The 17,802-nt window shown below is 33.7% G+C and overlaps 1 protein-coding gene across 11 annotated transcripts in view; it reads left to right on the top strand.

Annotated features, from left to right (window-relative positions):
- LOC132701350 (DNA-directed RNA polymerases I, II, and III subunit RPABC3) overlaps positions 1-17,802 on the top strand; it is a 47,194-nt gene that overhangs the window by 23,629 nt on the left and 5,763 nt on the right. For 5 of the 11 annotated variants that reach the window (XM_060669194.1, XM_060669219.1, XM_060669210.1 and 2 more), the window contains one exon: positions 8,803-8,986. In XM_060669194.1, the coding sequence (XP_060525177.1) occupies positions 8,803-8,986 (184 nt within the window). Of the gene's footprint in view, positions 1-5,293; positions 5,997-6,096; positions 6,290-6,855; positions 7,009-8,802; positions 8,987-17,802 lie in introns of those variants that run through there. The other 6 variants (XM_060669246.1, XM_060669229.1, XM_060669255.1 and 3 more) reach the window with 6 other exon arrangements.

Below are 17,802 nucleotides of genomic sequence, written 5' to 3'. Positions count from 1 at the left end.
ATGGTCACATCACCATCCGGCCCAAAAATCATCGGTTATCAACTCTCTTGTTTACAGAGCCGTAAAACTATCTCAGCCCGAGTCACTAATTAAAACACCTTTCCTCTAGTCTTGTCTCTAATAATTTTCATATTAAAGATTTTAAGCGTTCCATCAAAAAATACACTTCACCACAACCTTCCAATAGCAATGAGGCCGAAAGCAATCCTACACTTGCCACTGTGGTCCTTCCTTACATTCAAAACATCACTGATCACATATCAACAGTTCTAAAGAAGTATAGCGTGACAACCAGATTTAGCACTTGTCCAAAAGTCTCTCAACATCTTCAGTCCGCCAAAGACAAAATTCAATTTGAGATGCCAGGAGTTTACAGCATTCCATGCATATGCTGCAAAGAATATATTGGAGAGACCGGACGAAAAATATCAACGGCTTAAAGAACACCATAGAGCCTTACGACTAAGGCAAATAAACTCATTAGCTGTTGCCGAACACACTCATGAAACCGGACATTAAATTTTATTCGATAAAACTAAAATTCTAGCATGTTTTGTAAAAAGTAAAAATTTGACATGTTCGGCGAAGTATTCCATAATGAAATCAAATCAAATAAAATTTCTTCTATTGCTTTGCCAGTTCAGAGTCGATTATCTAACTAACTCAAGTTCTGTATAAAATTGAAGTTATATTCAATTTGGTATTTCGCAAATATTGCGGAAAAACAAATTCACTGAGTGATATGAGACGTCACCTATAGAATGGGCACACGTCAAACCACCACCACCCATAGCTAAAAGCTATCGCAAATCTGTACGTTTGGTCAGGGCGTAATTGGTTGTTTTAGAGTATTGGAAGTAGAAAATAGTATATTATGCAATAAGTGTGGTATTTGAGTGAGTGCTTAGTAAACTTGTGACTTAAAAAGTTTACCAAACATGTTGCATACTATACTTTTTCTAAGACATTCTTGCAAAATATCGACACAACCTCAGAATAGACAAATGCCAAAATTAACTCTGTGGTGTGGTTAAACCCGTGTGGTGAGATCCCCGTGTAGTAATATTATATAATTAATATAGTCCGAAGTGGCTCGCAGTCGTAGGAAACGAAATTGACTTCTTAAAATGACACTTTCCACACGCTCAATCCGTGTTTAATTGAGTGTTTTACAGAAGGGAGTAACAACAAGTGTGGTAAATAGCATTTGGGTTGGGTCACGAGTTTATTTGGTACGAGTGGGGAACGAGTGACTTAAAACGTTTACCAAAGGTGTTACACGCATGCATATTCTTAATCTCCTTAGAGGTATTCTAAAGTTATTTTTATTTCTTTGTCCTTAAATAGAGATATCCATATACTGGGCTAACGGCATTAGTCTCAACAAGAAGTACACAGAAGAATTTCGAAAGCTATAGTAGATTTTTTCCAAGATTTTATTTAATAATACCAGGTATTATTTAATAATACCACGAATGCTTTCACTGTTTTCCTGTTGACCAGGCATTTTTAAATTAGTGTCGTTTGTAGTTTGAGAAGTGTGATTACGAATGTCAAACAATATAACCTGTCATTTGTGGTTAAAGCATTAGGAAGTTTTCTTTCAAAAAATATTATATATGAGTTTTATATCCGCACCTCTATTAAAACAGTAAGGTTGCCTTAAGCATTATCAAGTTAACAGTGATGTGCTTTCGTGTTTTAGGATGTTACTCCTAAGTTTCGGTAGAAGTAATTCAGTATTGAACTTTTTTTGTGAGTTCGTTTGATGTTCGCATTTTGACTTAATCTTGAATCTTTTGATTCAATATTCCTTATTAAAAAGTTTCCAGAAGGCAATAAGATGTCTGTTTTATTTTTGTTTTCAATACGGCGTTGTTGTGATTCCGTTCCGGGGACGTTCACACTTTATTTAAATTCAAGGTCTCAGGTTCGCCTTCGGGTTTTAAGTGACATTTAAACGCAAAATGTGTAAAGATTTAGCCGTTCATTATTAATTAACTTATTTCAACTAGGTTTTTCTCGCCATGAACAAATGTATCCATAGGTACTTGTATGAGGTGTTCTAAAGTTCTAAAAATAACAAAGAATTAAATTTATGCCGAGTCTGTTCAGGTTTTTAAGTTATGATGATTTTTATTAATAAATTGAGAAGATACAAAACGCATAGCCATTAATACGGTACGTATCTCTTGTAAAATAATCGGCAAGCTTTGATCAACGTATTATTCGATGGGAAGCCGCGAAACTCCGCGCAAGGTGACTCGTTCCCATTCGAAGCATCAACGTCAAGGTCGCGGATCGCGTCGAGGATGCCCCATGGCAACAGTTTGCCGATAGTTTACCGCTCGATGTTGCCAGGTTGTCCAGCAATTTCCGCGAAATGAGGACTAGATGCCATTGATTTTTTGTGTCAACTTCTATACAAGAAGAGACAAATATTGTTTGTTGTTTGTATTCTGCTTTCATGATTTGGATAAGGTATAATCCAATGTAGCCAAACATCAAATTTTATCGATTATGTTGTTAGTAATTATCGGTTGTTTTCGTAAAATTTTTATCGCTCTCATATAAGATTTGCTCAATAGATATGTTGGCAAATGCTAGTCTTTAAAAAGATAAAGGACATTGAAAGAGAAATATAACTTTTCAACAACTTTTTAATATTTGAAAATGGATAGTTAAATTCATTGACAGAAGAAATTAAACAATACAGGTGTCATCCGAACACTGTGAAAAGTATTTTTGTGAAACACCTCCTACGAGAATGGGTGTGCTGCTTTTCAAAGGAGAGCTTTCAAAAATAACACTGGTTTAAAAAAACACGAAACTTGAATGGCACTTAAGAGTTGCTGAAAGAATAGCCAAGAGTCCGAAGGATAAGCCGAGTATACCTGCGAGTCCCATATTACAAGATGATTAAGCAAGTCGAGGTGTTAATCAAAGGAAGGTCGAGAGCTAATGGTTGATCGTTGGTTATGAGACCCTCTCTTATATTACCAAGGAATTATTATACCAAATAAATAGAGTTTAAAGAAATATTCATATTCAGTTGGAAAAAATACTGGACCCGTTTAATGTATGGGAAAACTTGGAAGAATAGTTGGAGTGATGAGTTCCAATTTTTACAGATTCTTATTAATATGGGGTAACGGTTGTTGACGACTGAAGAACCTGCTCGTCAACTTCGTGAACAAACACAGCAACAATAACAAATATAATATTCGTTGTGTTGTAATTCACCATCTCACGCGATGGAGTACGGTGGGCTAACTAACTGCCCCCGCATTCAAGCCACCACAAACCTTAAATACATATAGGTTTGGCCTGGAAAACCTGAAAAGTTGGGAATAATTATTCAACCCTGATTTGAAATTGAACTAGTTTTTTTTTAGTTTTGTAAGTGTTTTTTCTAAACTAAAAATATTTTTTACACCTGGTGATATTCCCTCTTCCTGACCAAAATCTCTTTCGAAGTTTTTGACATAATTTTTTGTTACTAAACGGTAGCATTTTTTTGTTTATTATTTTGTCAATATCTGTTACAGCCAACAAAAAAATGTCATATTAAAATTATTTATAGAAAAAAAAGTTTTGCAACAGCAACTTGGCCTTATTTAACTCGTTTTGCTATAGTTTTTAAATTCAAGTACGAAAACTACCTACATGGATTGGCTAACAGTTTGAACATTGTATTGATTTTTGTTGTTTTTATCGTACGTACTTAACGATTTTAGTGATAGATTAAAGGAAATTAAATTACACGTTTCATCATTATAATTCATTATGTCATTTATAAAGTTTTTTTGTTTAATTTTTTAAAATTTTAAATTTTTTAAATAACTGAAAGAGTAGAGGTCTAGGCCGGCACACGGGTAATTAATTGTCTTAAAATTTTAATATTCTTTCGCCAACTTATCGACATTTCTATGCAAGCTTTCGAGAATATGTGAATGTTCGATAGGATTTTTATACAGACTTCATACAAGCCATTGCATGTGGTTAGATCTAAGAAATTCAACACTGTTTGCTGTGTTGTGTGGGCATTGCAACCTCCAAAATGAATGAAATAACTTGAACAACGCAGGTTGTGCCAACAATAACAACGTTAAATGTCCATTGTATTTATTGTTTACTTTCAAAGCATTCCAACTGGGCAAGTATCTCCGGTCATCGTCAGGTAAATACATGTGAAACCTTGCGGAATTATATAATAAAGTCAATAGAAGTTCAATATATATCATTTCCGAGTTCAACAAAACAAAAACTAATTTTCAAACCTGTCCCAATATATATCATTTCCGAGTTCAACAAAACAAAAACTAATTTTCAAACCTGTCCCTAAGTCACTTAAAAACTATAGTAACCTCAAACATTTCATCGAGGCTAGCAGTTGTGATCAGCATTGCACGATACAAAAAGGAAAATTTAAATTAGAAAACGTTTGCACCAGTTTTTTCAACAGACTTTGAACACATTTCCTCCTCTTTAACGTTTTCTTCAACTCTTTTCTCTAAAACAGCCAATTATACAGCTTGCGGAAAGTGTCATTTTAAGACATTAGTTCCGTGCCTACTTCCGGCTGCGAACTACTTCCCGGATATCACCCATTAGTTTGGGAGCAATCGTATGTTTCTGGAGATATTACGCACCGCTTGAATATTGACGTTTTACAATTCTGACGGTCATGTCACACGTCACTCGGTGAATGTATTCGTATTCTTTTGCAAAAATGTACTAAAAAACTAATAATTATAAAAAATTTAAGTCGCTCGCGACTCGAATGCTTTTTACCGAACTTGTTGTATAGTATTCTATTTTAATGTCAAAGAAATAAACCTACTAGCAATTAAACCCGCTAGTTTAAAAATGCAACTGTTTCAGTATACGTTTGACCAGGGAGTTGCTTCAAAAAAAGAAAACATGTTGCATTGCATTGCATCTGTATTGATCAATGGATGTGGAAACCAACGCATACTTGTGCAGCATTTTCAATTTGTATAGAAAGGGAGAATGGTTGTGACCTACGATGGCGTACACTTTTAGGATGCGAACTTTGTTGGCAGATTACAAGTAGTTAAAAAGTCAAGTGCGTTTTTTTTTAAACCAAGGGCGCTCAAATTCATGAGGAACGAGGTATCCCCATGCATTTGGTTCTCTGGCACATACACTTATGTATCCAGTGCAAAGGAGCCCCCGTTGCGGCAGGTCGGTATCCTCATAGGGCGGCGGCGCGCCGCCTTCGATTTTTCGGTCAGCTGTAGTAAGCCGCCGCCCTTTAAAAGGTCGTAGGCGAAGTTTAGCTATATCGGTCTACTCGTTGTTGCCACGGTCGCTGTATAGGGACGCTTTTTGTTAAACAATCCGGAAAACGTCCCTTTTAATACGGTTGTGTCAAATTTGTTACATTTAATTTTAAATGAACGATATCGTGAACGAAGCGTCTATAGTTAGTTGGTGTATGTGTGTTTTAAGTGGTTTCCTATAATGCATTTTTTAAGAAGATTATAAAAAAACGTATTCTCGATGTATACAGTCAAAACTAAAGACAAATGAAGTGGAAACAGTTTAAATAATGTCAAAGTGAAATTTAATATTACAGTTTTGTTTAGGAATATATTTTCTTGATCAGCTAGCTATAGAAAAGAACGGGGCAAAGGATTTTTACATTCATTTCTAAAGCGCCCGTGTGACAGATTGGTTAATTTTGGTTAGTTTTAAATTGTAAGATTTTAAACTAAAGCTAAACTAAGTGTTAAGCACACGAATATTCAAAATATTTGTAGGCTCAGAGATTCTACCCAGCGCTTTTCGCCGCAAAATAATTGTTCACGAAGGTGATTACCTCCTCATTTGACTTAAATCTTTGTCCTCCGAGCGCAGTTTTCAGATGAGGGAACTAAAAGAAGTCGCTGGGGGCTAGATCTGCTGAACGAGGCGGATGGTCAAGCAGTTTAAATCATAATTCGTGAATTTTCGCCATGACAACCGCTGAGGTATGAGACGGTGCGGTTTCTTGGTGAAACAGATTTTTTTTGCAAATGTCAGCCTTTTTCCGCAATTTCTGTCCTTTGTATTGGTTTTTCTTTTTTGAAGGTAATAATCTGCGCTAAGAGAGTGTTGGTAATTGACGGTGCAGTATCCCCATACGCAGAATACAACTCAACTTTAATTTGCTTAGGCGAATTGCCTTTAAAAAACAAATAAAAACCGCAATGTATAGCTACGATCACTAGCTTTTGGTAGCTGAGGTCTTAGGATGAGGTCGGAAACTTTTGAAGTGACCTTCGTAAGTAATTGTCGGACAAACATGATTTTTTTGTTGACGACCACCTCGACTTTGGTCTTTAGAGGCAATTATATTCGTTTCAATTGGCCACGCTGGTGTAGACTTCTTTGTTTTGGCTTCTCAGTAGTAGCATCTTACTAGTGTTGGTTCCTTACACACCCAGTAAGGTGTTTCACGTCAACATATAAACTGCTAAGGGCTATAGAAAAATATGGAAACTATGGAAACTTGAACGAAGACCCTTTTTTAAACTAGTTTTTTAAACCGAAAGTGTAAAAGTAGGTTGGTGTGTTTTTGGCAGACTATACCTATACCTTTATGTAACTGACGTCACTGTACGTTTTCTTATTTTGTAGTCGTTGATAGAGTTTACAAACATATATTTTAATCTTTTTTCGTTTCAATGACAATTACACCAGAAGGAAGTTATTCTATAATATTGCTTTTTCGTGTATTATAATTAGAAATATCTCATTTTAAGCAATTTCAATTTATATACAGACATATAGTCTTTAAATGTATTGTATGAATACGAATATGTTTTTCTTATTGCGTATTTATTATAGATATTAGGTAGTGGCAAAGTAATGCCAGTTTTAAGACGCTAACGAAACATTAGACCACAAGCCACACGAAATTAAAACAGGAAAAAGGCTATTTAGATAAAGTTACAAGGTCAAGAAAGAAATACTTAAACTCGATGCCCTTCGTATTTCAAGGTAACTTAAAATAATAACAATTCTTTATGTAGCTTGTTTAATTTCAAATGTGATCGATTAACGTTTTCATTTAGCATATCAGCAGTTTCTTTCCAAAATTCCTTTAGCAACACGTATAGGAAGAAGTAGGATTAGGTTTATAGGCGTATTACAATTACTTCTTTAATTACTTAATTTTCAATAACTCTTTTTGGATACACACATTTTTTGACAATTTTGTTTTTAGTAATATTGGTTAGTTTGTTTCTACGTGCGGTTTTTCTAGGTGGTTTTATTATATTTTGTGTGTTGCTGATGACTCCTTGACTGTCGACAACTTCTTTTATATTATCATTTAATCCTTTCCTGGCGGAAATTGTCCTTATTATTAACACAACGCATTTACTTCGGGTTATTTTGCAAGCAACGTGAGCAACCCAAGTGAAAAAACATAGTTTGTATATTTACAGCGGACTTTGGAAATAGTTCGAATACTACTAAAACTGATTGATTGATGCTTGTGAACTTGCGTGATGATTCACGCAGTTTCAATCACGTACCTCTTTGACAAATATTCTCTGAATTGCATTCGATTTTAGCAATAATCTGCAGTATTAATGTTTATACGTTTAAATTACGTTTCGATCCATACGTCTTACCAAATGTATTTTAGTTAATGAATGAATTAAGAAAAATGTGTATAAAATATTATTTATAATGGATTTTTTTTCAACAAATTCGTTTCTATGACAAATAACTTTTATTTCCTAAAGAATTTTTAGGAAAGAAATTTGGTGGCACATTTTTCCAGTAAAAAACTTTTACAAATTTCAAAAAAAGTTATTTATTACAGTTTTATGGTATAAAATAAATTTGAATCATTATGTCAGAACATTTCAAAAAATATTATTTCAGCATGACATGACGCATTCTTTCCACACTTGTCACTTCCACTGTCTATACCAAACTTACAAAATTAAAATCAAGTTTGGGAGTTGATGGCGAAGTATCTATTATATTCTTCTTATTTATACAGGGTTATTCTAAACTGATGGGATGCTTGGCATCAAAATATTATGATTGAGCAGGCTTCATACAAATTTCGCTAGTTTGACAGATACAAGGCGTTCAACTTTTGTTCTGAATTTTGTAAATAATCGAGAAAGTTTTAATAGTATAATAATAACAATTGGCAGTTTTAGGTTTTTTGACTCGACGATTACAAATTTGAAACTTATTTGGACCTTACTCCTAGAGAGCATTAGTATCAACTTATTATTTGACTAAACCGAAGCATAGTTGTTTTTCTGTCGAGTTATGGTTGGAACAATATGAAAATCTGAAAGAATGTTCAATTTTTTATTGAAAACATACTCTTTTTTAGGTTATCTGACTCTGTTGGTTTTTGAGTTATTTGCATTTAAAAATGTCAATATATTTGTTCCGATTTTTGTTAAAAATACTAAGAAGGTTAAAACATAACCTGACAGATAAAAAAAATGATTCGATTTATCTAAAGAATACGATCAACGTGTAGCACCTTCTAAGAGCAACTTGTAAATAAGTTTCAAATTCATATTAGTCATGTCAAAAAATCTAAAACTGCCAATTTCTATTATTGTATTATGCAAACTCAATTAATGAGAACATTTAGAATAAAATAACTTTGAAGTTGCGCATGTTGATTTTAATCGTATTATTTTGATGTGTTTGTTAATTACCCTGTATATATCGACATCTGATATTGAAAAGGTCTGTCGAAATTTGGAACAAGTAGCCGTATACGCTCAATGATTAATTTTGTTGTTTATTCAGGTGACAAGTTTCGTCTGGTTCTCGCTACCACACTAAGGGAAGATGGTTATCCGGACAGCGGTGATTGGAATCCTCAGGGGTTGGAAACCGAAGGCTCCCGGGCTGATAGTTTTGAATACGTGATGTCCGGAAAAGTTTATCGCATTGAAGGAGACGAAGCGAGTTTGGAGCCATCAAGCAGGCTGTAAGTATTGCAAAATATGTATTAGTTAAACATAGAGGTTTACAAATAGAACGCCCTGCATAGTTTAACACACAACAATGTTCATAGTGCTTTTTACAATAAAAAATATACATGTTGTTATGTTAATTTTTGAATAAAATAAAAGTTTTGACTACCATGTCGTAGGCAACTGTATGGCTGTATTAAAACAATTATTGAAAAACTTATAGGGCTTCTCAAAACGATTGACGATCGTTAAAAAAACGTTGTGCGTAATTTCTTTCCAAATATAAAAAACCACGCATTAGGGAACACCTGCATTGTAGGCAAATATGTTTCAAATAATAATACAGAAGTTACAATTTTTCCAACCTTTGGAGGGAAACTAGCGTCTGCGTAGCGGTGACTAACGCTTCGGTATTTTCATCGATTCATTTTTATATTTCATTAGATTTTGAAAACTATGTACACAGAGTGCCCCGAAATAACGTCCGAATCATTTAAAAAATGAAACATAAATACATTAAAAAAATAAAGAATAAGAATTTTTCTTTATGTGTCCCTGGACTTGCAAATTTTACTCTAGGTGAGGACAAGTTAGCCTCTTATCACTGCACATAAAACTGATATATTCCAAGAAATCTGTATAACGATGATTGAAGATATTAATAAAAAACCGATTAGAATTTGTTGTAAAAAAGTCAGTGGCGCACATTTTTTTTGACAAAATTATTCGATGGTGTGTTTTCCGGGACGCCACTGCACTTCATAATTTTAATTTAATTAATGGTAAATGAGCCTCTTGTCACAACAAGATATAAATAAAATAGTAATTTATTACGTTCCGAAATTACGCAAAAGAGGTCGTATAATCTTTTTTCGACTCCCTTCTGTAAAATACGTAATTAAACAAAGATATAGAGTGCAGAAAGCGTCACTTTACCACGTGAGTTTCTTGTCCCACGGATTTGAGCCACTTCGGACATTTCCGGGATATTACTGCACGGGTTTGAGAGCAATCGGATGTTTTCGGAGATTTTACTGCACCGCTTGAACGTTGACGTTTGTTAATCCTGACGGTCATGTCTGTGAATATATTCGTGTTGTTTTGCAAAGTTGTACACAAAAACTGACGGTCGTAGAAAAAGTATAGTATTCAACATGTTTGGTAAAGTTTTTAAGTCAGTCGTTTACCACACTTGTTGCATAATATAGTAATTTTCTACTCCCTTCTGTAAAATACCTAATTCTACACCGATCTAGCATGCAGGAAGTGTCATTTTACATCACTTTCGTTTCTCACGGATCCGAGCCACTTCGCACATTTCCGTACTGGTTTTAGCGAGTCTCGGCGACTCTCGTTTTGCGCGGGATCTCGATGGAGCAAACAATTGAATATCAAAAAATAGAAAAGGAGAAATAGCTGTTTGGTTTGAGTGACATGATTTTTATATCGAAATTGGGGGGAGACTATAATTTGTCAGTCGATATTAGATAAGTATAATCCGAAAACGAATTAGCAAAATTTTGTTTGTTTGTTTTGTTTTGTTTAATTTTATCGAAGGGCACTGCAACCCGCATTCTAAAGGATATTTTTTATTAATCCGTGAGTATCTTTTAGAATATTTTTCGTCGTTATCGCCCCTTATTTATTACAGCCTCCAGCTAAGGTAAAAGTTGACGTGTACCAAATCAAATTTATCTAGATTTTATGAATGGCAACAAATCTTCTGGATTCCTATTGTATTGATTATTAATAACCGACGCAGGAGGAATCCAAAAATATTTGTAAATAGAACTCTTAGTTTAGTAAAGTTTCAGTTTTTGAGGTGTCTCACTCATTTAACGTTTCTCAAGCTTCGTCATAGAAATGGCAAGTTACAGATAAGTGAAAATTCAATTTTTAACTAAATAGGTAGGGTTTACAACTGATGATGGGAATGAAACCGATTATGAGCTGACTGGATTCACTGTGCAACTTGTCCCAGCCAGTTGCGAGTGAACCTTGGGGTAACACACATTTATAGGCCCCTACCCCTATTTTGCAAATAAGGTGAGACATTTCTCATAGCCACTTGAGAATCACATAAAAATGTACTTATGGTGTTAGAGAAGTACTTTAAGATCTGCAGCATCGTGGACCTGGTTTCTGGACTCACGGCCCCAGGACGGCGCCGATGGTCCCAGCAAATCATTTGTTGCATTGGTGTAGCAGGAAATATTTGTATTGATTGTTTGTCTTTTCTGGTGTAAAATTGTTGGAACGGTTAAAATGGAAGAAAAATTCAAAACAGGCATTTTAATTATTCCTAACTGGTAATAATTTTCTTCCATCCACATTTCCGTTTATTTGACGTATAATCCCAATATTTTTATGAGAAAAGTAACCTCTACCTTTATACACCTTTCTAGCAATTTTTTTAATAAACGTCAGGTTTGGAAAACTTTTTAATTCACTCGTTTATTAAGCACTCGCTCTGTTCTTGCCAAATAAACTCGTGACTCAAATGTCGTCTACTACACTTTTTGCATATTATATTATATAAAATCTAGGTAAGTTGTAATAAAAACACAGACGCTGTTCTTTCCATAACTATATTACTGGAGGTCGCTGTTGTTACTGCTTTAATAAAAGTAAATACCAGCTAGAGCCACAGAAAAATGTCATAAATAAGGGGCACGCCATGTTACATCCTGTCAACATTTTCTCGGTCCAGAAAAAAATTGGTTCGTAGCTGATGATAGAAGAAATGAGCAGGTGAGACTCAAGAATTTTTTTGACCACTAAACCCAACGAAATTTTATGTTTATGTCTGACATAGTTTTTATTTTATTTTTGTGTTCAATTTTTAATCTACAGCTTGCCCCAATCGCAAGTAAAAAATGGATACTGAAATATATTTTGGCTCTATAACCAAGATTCGGGTTTTGAAAAAATAAGAAAGAAACCTCATTTCTTTTCCATTCAACCTTATATCAAAGGGATTTGTTTACTGACGCTTGTCCAATTCTTAATTCTTAAACACGTGAGTAGTTTGGAATCAATTCTTAACATTCGTCAAGAGTCATTTCATCTTCGACGGCACCGCGCTAGAAGTTAATTCTTGCCAACTAGACGTTAAGAATTCTATGACGACGATCCTTAAGCCGGAATTTGGGCATTTTATCTTTGATCCCTTAATTTTGTATTAAATAGTTAACGGCATCACACCTTCTCATTGCATTTCATTGTACTGCAACAAGTTTGCAAATTCCGTTTGTTTTAAATTATGCTTGTTTGTCCGATTTAAAATGTTCGGTTAAGGGGCGGTCGTTTGTCTCCAGAGGAAATTTATCTTATATTTTCTGCCGATGGCGCTGTGCAGCACGCACAGTTGTTCCGTAGTTCGCCACGTTGATGGACAGTTATGTAATTGCAGGTGAGTTGCTCGAATACGGTACACAGCAAGCTAGTTTTATTTGAAATGTATTTTTGGATGCCAGTCGTTAGTTTTAAAGAATATTTATTCGAGCCAAGTTACTTTCTTCTTTGTTTCAATACCGCCGGCTGATTCGAAGAAATTTTAAATCTGAAAGGTGTACTTTTAGTTGTGTACAGGGTGTTCAGTCTTCGACACTTTAATTTTACACAGCCCTTTCAACACATAAATTGCCGAATTTTTTCGTTGTGCAAAAGTTATAAAACAATCTAGGATACCTAACGATCTATTAATATACAGGGTAATTCACTACTTTTAAGACACTACTAAAATTTTAAATGCAAAAGTTGTATCTCATATGTATCTCACAGCATAAAGCTTTTTTTTATTTTAAATAACACACCCTCTTTATTATTTCTTTTTTGAGTTGCTGAGAAAATTTCATTGTAGGTTTTTTTCAGGTTCCCTATACTTAATCTTAATTGTTTTTTAGATATATTGGTTGATTCAATTTTTTTTTTAAGATTTAACATAAGTTTGTATGCTAATTGGAAAGAATTGATTCGTCATTTCGAAATTGGTATTGAAAATTGATTTGTCGCTTATAAGGTGTCTAAAATTTCGCAACCAATTACATAATTTTCAAAAATACAGAACTTCGTTCGTTCAATTATGACATCCTGTATATTATTGTATGGTGTGATGCACAATTTAAGGGTTTTCTTTTTATTTCGTATTTTCTATCACAAGTCAATTAAACTATAAAGTTTTTTCTAGTTAGCATTGATAAAATGAAATTTTGAAAACCAAGTTTGACGTGTTTTTTGTTTTTTTTACATCGAATGAGTTCAGAAACTTTAGACTTAGCTACCCAGACCGTCCGATTTTGTAGCTCTTGAATTTTCAGTTGCGTGGTTATTTAAAAGAATTCTTTTATAAAACCACGGAGCTGAAAATTGTGTGAAGAAAGTGGCTGGAGTATTTTGTGTTTATTGTGTTCCAAGTTTTTTTTATCTTTTTAATTGATTATTACATTCTAAATTTCCGGTGTTTTTTACGGCTCCAGAGGTGAAAATCCAATGGCTCCAAATCACTTAACTTTTTTGGAGTAAATAAACCCAAAACATGTCAAAACTTCATCAAATTCATTGAAATACGAAGATAACGTAAATGGATTGTAAACTTTTGACACTGGAATTTTTAAATTCATAATTATATCTAAGGACCTATTATTGGTATTAAGTATAGGGAATCCTCAAGGAGATACTTAGAGATGCCCTGTTTAATTATTCAAACTTTTTATTGTATTTAAACTTTTGTGACAAAATAAACTATTATAAAGATATAAAATAATCCCGTAATAATCCCCTGTATGTTATAGATATATTAGTTATCTCCTTTCTGGATATCTAATAAAAATAATTACTATATATATATATATATATATATATATATATATATATATATATATATATATATATATATATATATATATATATATTCACGTATTGATTCACGGATGGAAAAATGTGATGACACTATATTCCGGGATATATCATCCGTTCGCTTGTTGAACTCCGCCTTCCATATTATAAAGTAATAAAGTGCTCCCGCTGAAATGATTGGGTTTAAGGATGTTAGACCGAGTTTATACAAACATTCAAAACAAATCCAAAGAACTTAGGGAGTGACACGTTGTTTAAAATAAAGGGTATTTATCTGAAGGGAAGATAAAAACTTCATTAAACAGCTTCGGTGATACCGCAGGTATTGCGATGGAACGTACCCATTTGCTGGACACGGTATTACACCACGCCATTCTGGGAGTGTCATCAGAAATGATGCCAAAGACATTATTGATAGACCTGCCCTACGAAGTGATCCTGCCAAGCAGGGAGAAGTGAGGTCAGCCTAAGGTTGACCCCATGGAGGCAAAACATCATTGATACACTGACGGCGCCAATATGCATGAAGCGTAGGCACGTGGGGAGCACCAAAGGACGAAACTATCGATCGGCCTTGGTACATACCCCGTCATATTCTAACCGGAAGTTCACGCAATTGAGATCTAATAAGAAGAGATCGAATTTACCTAGTCCAAAACAGATATAGAATATTTTTGCAGAGGTATCCCAATAATTCGCATTCTACCTACTAAACAGCGATTTTCGAAATAAAACTAGCCATCACGCTATATATGTTACTGCTTTCGGCTTATGTTCGAACTTTTTACCTCCAAGAATTGAAACAATTGATTGATATGGGCAATTAAGAAGGAATTTTAGTGCATTAAAATTATGTCGATTAATCGGTCAAATATTTACATTTTTTGTTTGTACAAAAAGTAGATGAAATTTGACGCTGCGGTTGCGGAAAATTGTATAGCTGAATCCGGAGCCTATTTTGGACGTTTGCGTGTCAGTTTAATGAGTACTAGAGTAGTTTTGGTCGTTTTCATATGGTCATAGTACTGTTATGTTATTTGTAACACTACGAAGAAGACATTGCACGGATGGGACATGCGACATAATGACAAGGGACTGGGGACCACTCTGTGTTTACTGAATGCTTTAAAACCGTGAACACAGCTGGTGGTATCTCAGTTTCTTGTCATTGCACTTCGTCGAGGTAATTACAACGAGAATAATATGCCGTATTTTGAGAAAATTTATCTTCATTTAATTAGCTATTCAAAGGTACAATAGTTGGTAGTTTTATTAAAAGATTTTGTAATAATTTAATAATGTGATTTCGATCGATTCAGCGACGTGGTTTCCCAATCTGTTCTCGTAAAATATTTCGTACCATTTTGTTTATTATTCTTTGCAAAATATCTTTCTTGCTATTAAAGACCTATAATTCTTTCGATATCGACATGCAGGTGGTAAACTTTGAGAGTTTTTGTTTTTTCTTAATAGTATTTGCGGTATTGTAGTAATATTATTGATATGAATTATTTTATCATTAATTTGGTTGGTCGAAATTCGCATATTTGTTATTTGTTTACATCTCCCCCAAATTCACTAATTATTACATATTTCAATTCCAAATGAAATGTATTTCTAACATGGGTGTTCATAGAGTACACTGAAATACGAACTTATCGTATCTCAAAAATCTTTGATTTTTCGAAGATCAGCAGCAGATCTTTAACAATAAATAATAATTATAAACATGCAGTATAAGAACAGGATAATTATTATTAATTAAAATTGTTCCATGCTTCGCTCAATCATCACATCATATAATGGAAATTCGACTTTTTAGCTAGGATGGCATACTGATCGAGGTATTTTCTAATTATAAAAGTGCCATCTTATGTACTACAACAATGCATGAAACATGTGATCGTGTTGGCACAGCGACGACGTTAAAAATTATACACAACGTTGCCGTTGTTGCAAATTTATAATATTTTGTTAAGATTATGAAATAAATCCAAACATCTCATTAGAAAGAAGATCGTATTTGTTTTAATCAATTAAGATGCACTACTTATTTATATATATATATATATATATATATATATATATATATATATATATATATATATATATATATATATATATATATATATATATATATATATATATATATATATATATATATATATATATATATATATATATATATATATATATATATATATATATATATATATATATATATATATTTATATATATATTAAGATGTGTTAATGCTAACATAAGAAAAAAGAGACAAGACAATTGTACCAATGTTTTGCAATCCTTCACTAATTATTTATCGAATGCTATATTCAAAATTTGATCCGTTCTCCATATATATGCTATTATCTACATAGTGATATAAGGGTTGGGTTGGGTGGAAAAAGTTAAATAGAACTTAGAAATTTAGGATATTATGTTCAGACAGTTTAGGGATAACCAAGAAGTGACGAAACCCTGTGAAATATCAATTATCGATCGCTCATTCCATAGTGTTCATACTGATATGTGAGTTGAAGCAATCCAATCTTGGCAGACATGGTATCCATAAGTTCCAATCATTCTCGTAAAAATAAAACGTGGGTGGCGCAGCGCGACATGTTTTGAAACCAATCTGAACGTTCAATCGATCAATTTTTGCGAAATTTTTGGTGAATCTTCATTTCTCATGAGTCGGAACTGTATAAGCATTAACATTTTTTAATGCGAAACTTGACAACGTTGATAAATATTTATTTGAGCATAATTTTGTCGATCTTGGCATGGCCGCCCCTTGCATAATGCACCGCCATTAGCAGGAAGGTGTTTTAATTTTAGGCAGCCGTGCCTAGCCAGGCCTTGTCAGCTCCAAATCGTTCTCAGCTGTTTCGCCATGTCGTCCACTATAGGTCACTTCGTTGTGCGAGTGAGTGCTGCCGAATTGTGTGCAGTTTTTTTGTTTCCATTAATAATCTTTCATCATGTATTAGGTTGCATTTGGCTTTTGTGTTACCCACCACAGCCCTACATCGGAACCAATATAAGGAATATGTGCGTGTCTCCCCGGAAGACAGGGTCAGAAAATTTATTCAGCCGCGGGTTTTTTATCAGCAATTTAAAAGAGGACTATACCTAAAAATTACGCAATTTAGTTACCGGGTACAGCCGACATATTATTGATCGTAAAATGTTAGTTACAGGTTTTTTCTCAGCGAAATGAAATGTTCCTGCTGTAAAATTAGTTAATGATAATCGTTAGGTATTTGGTGTCCATGCCATATTTTTGAGTGTAATTTGTTGCGTAACCGTTAAGGTTAGTATGTTTATCTAATTTTACTTTTACAACGAAAATTACGCGAATCTAGCTGGCAGCGTGGAAACCTTAATGCAGAATTTTTTGACAAAGAAAAGGCAATTTTTCATACAATCAGAGTTTCAAAATAATAAAACCAGTCCGGAAAAATTTTACCAAGACTAACCAAAATTTAGTCGAAAATAATATATTTGTAACAAAAGCGTAAACCAGTCGCAACTCTTCTAATTTCATATAGTCTCAACACCTGAGTTTTTGTCTGGATTTTTGCATAAATCTGCTTGCTTTGTTACATTGTGTTATCTGGTATTATATGTTGTAGTGTATGGTAAACACATAAACACTTTGGCGTAGAAAAACTCAAAAAACTGTTTGTCTGGGAAAAACTAGAAAATTTGGGTAAACTAACACATACATAAAAGGGCAAAGTTGCAAAAATTGTAAAGAAATATACAAACTGACAATAATTAACTAACATATTCTTTGTTTAGTTCTGTTTTTTTGCCACCTTTCATTTTCCTTCCCAGGCATTGCATAATAACTCATTTTCACATTATCAGTTTTGCATGCGGCGTCCTTGGCTTAGTTGCTTGATTTGTTCAATTTTAGGTGTCTGGCTTTCGGTGTATTTGGGATTAGCAGATGGTCGATGTTGCTGTA

The sequence above is a fragment of the Cylas formicarius genome, unplaced genomic scaffold (genome assembly GCF_029955315.1).
Source record: "Cylas formicarius isolate icCylForm1 unplaced genomic scaffold, icCylForm1.1 PGA_scaffold_10__41_contigs__length_53128322, whole genome shotgun sequence".
Taxonomy (NCBI): Eukaryota; Metazoa; Arthropoda; class Insecta; order Coleoptera; family Brentidae; genus Cylas; species Cylas formicarius.
The sequence above is the reverse complement of the archived record's forward strand: the minus strand, read 5'-3'. Positions and strand labels throughout refer to the sequence as shown.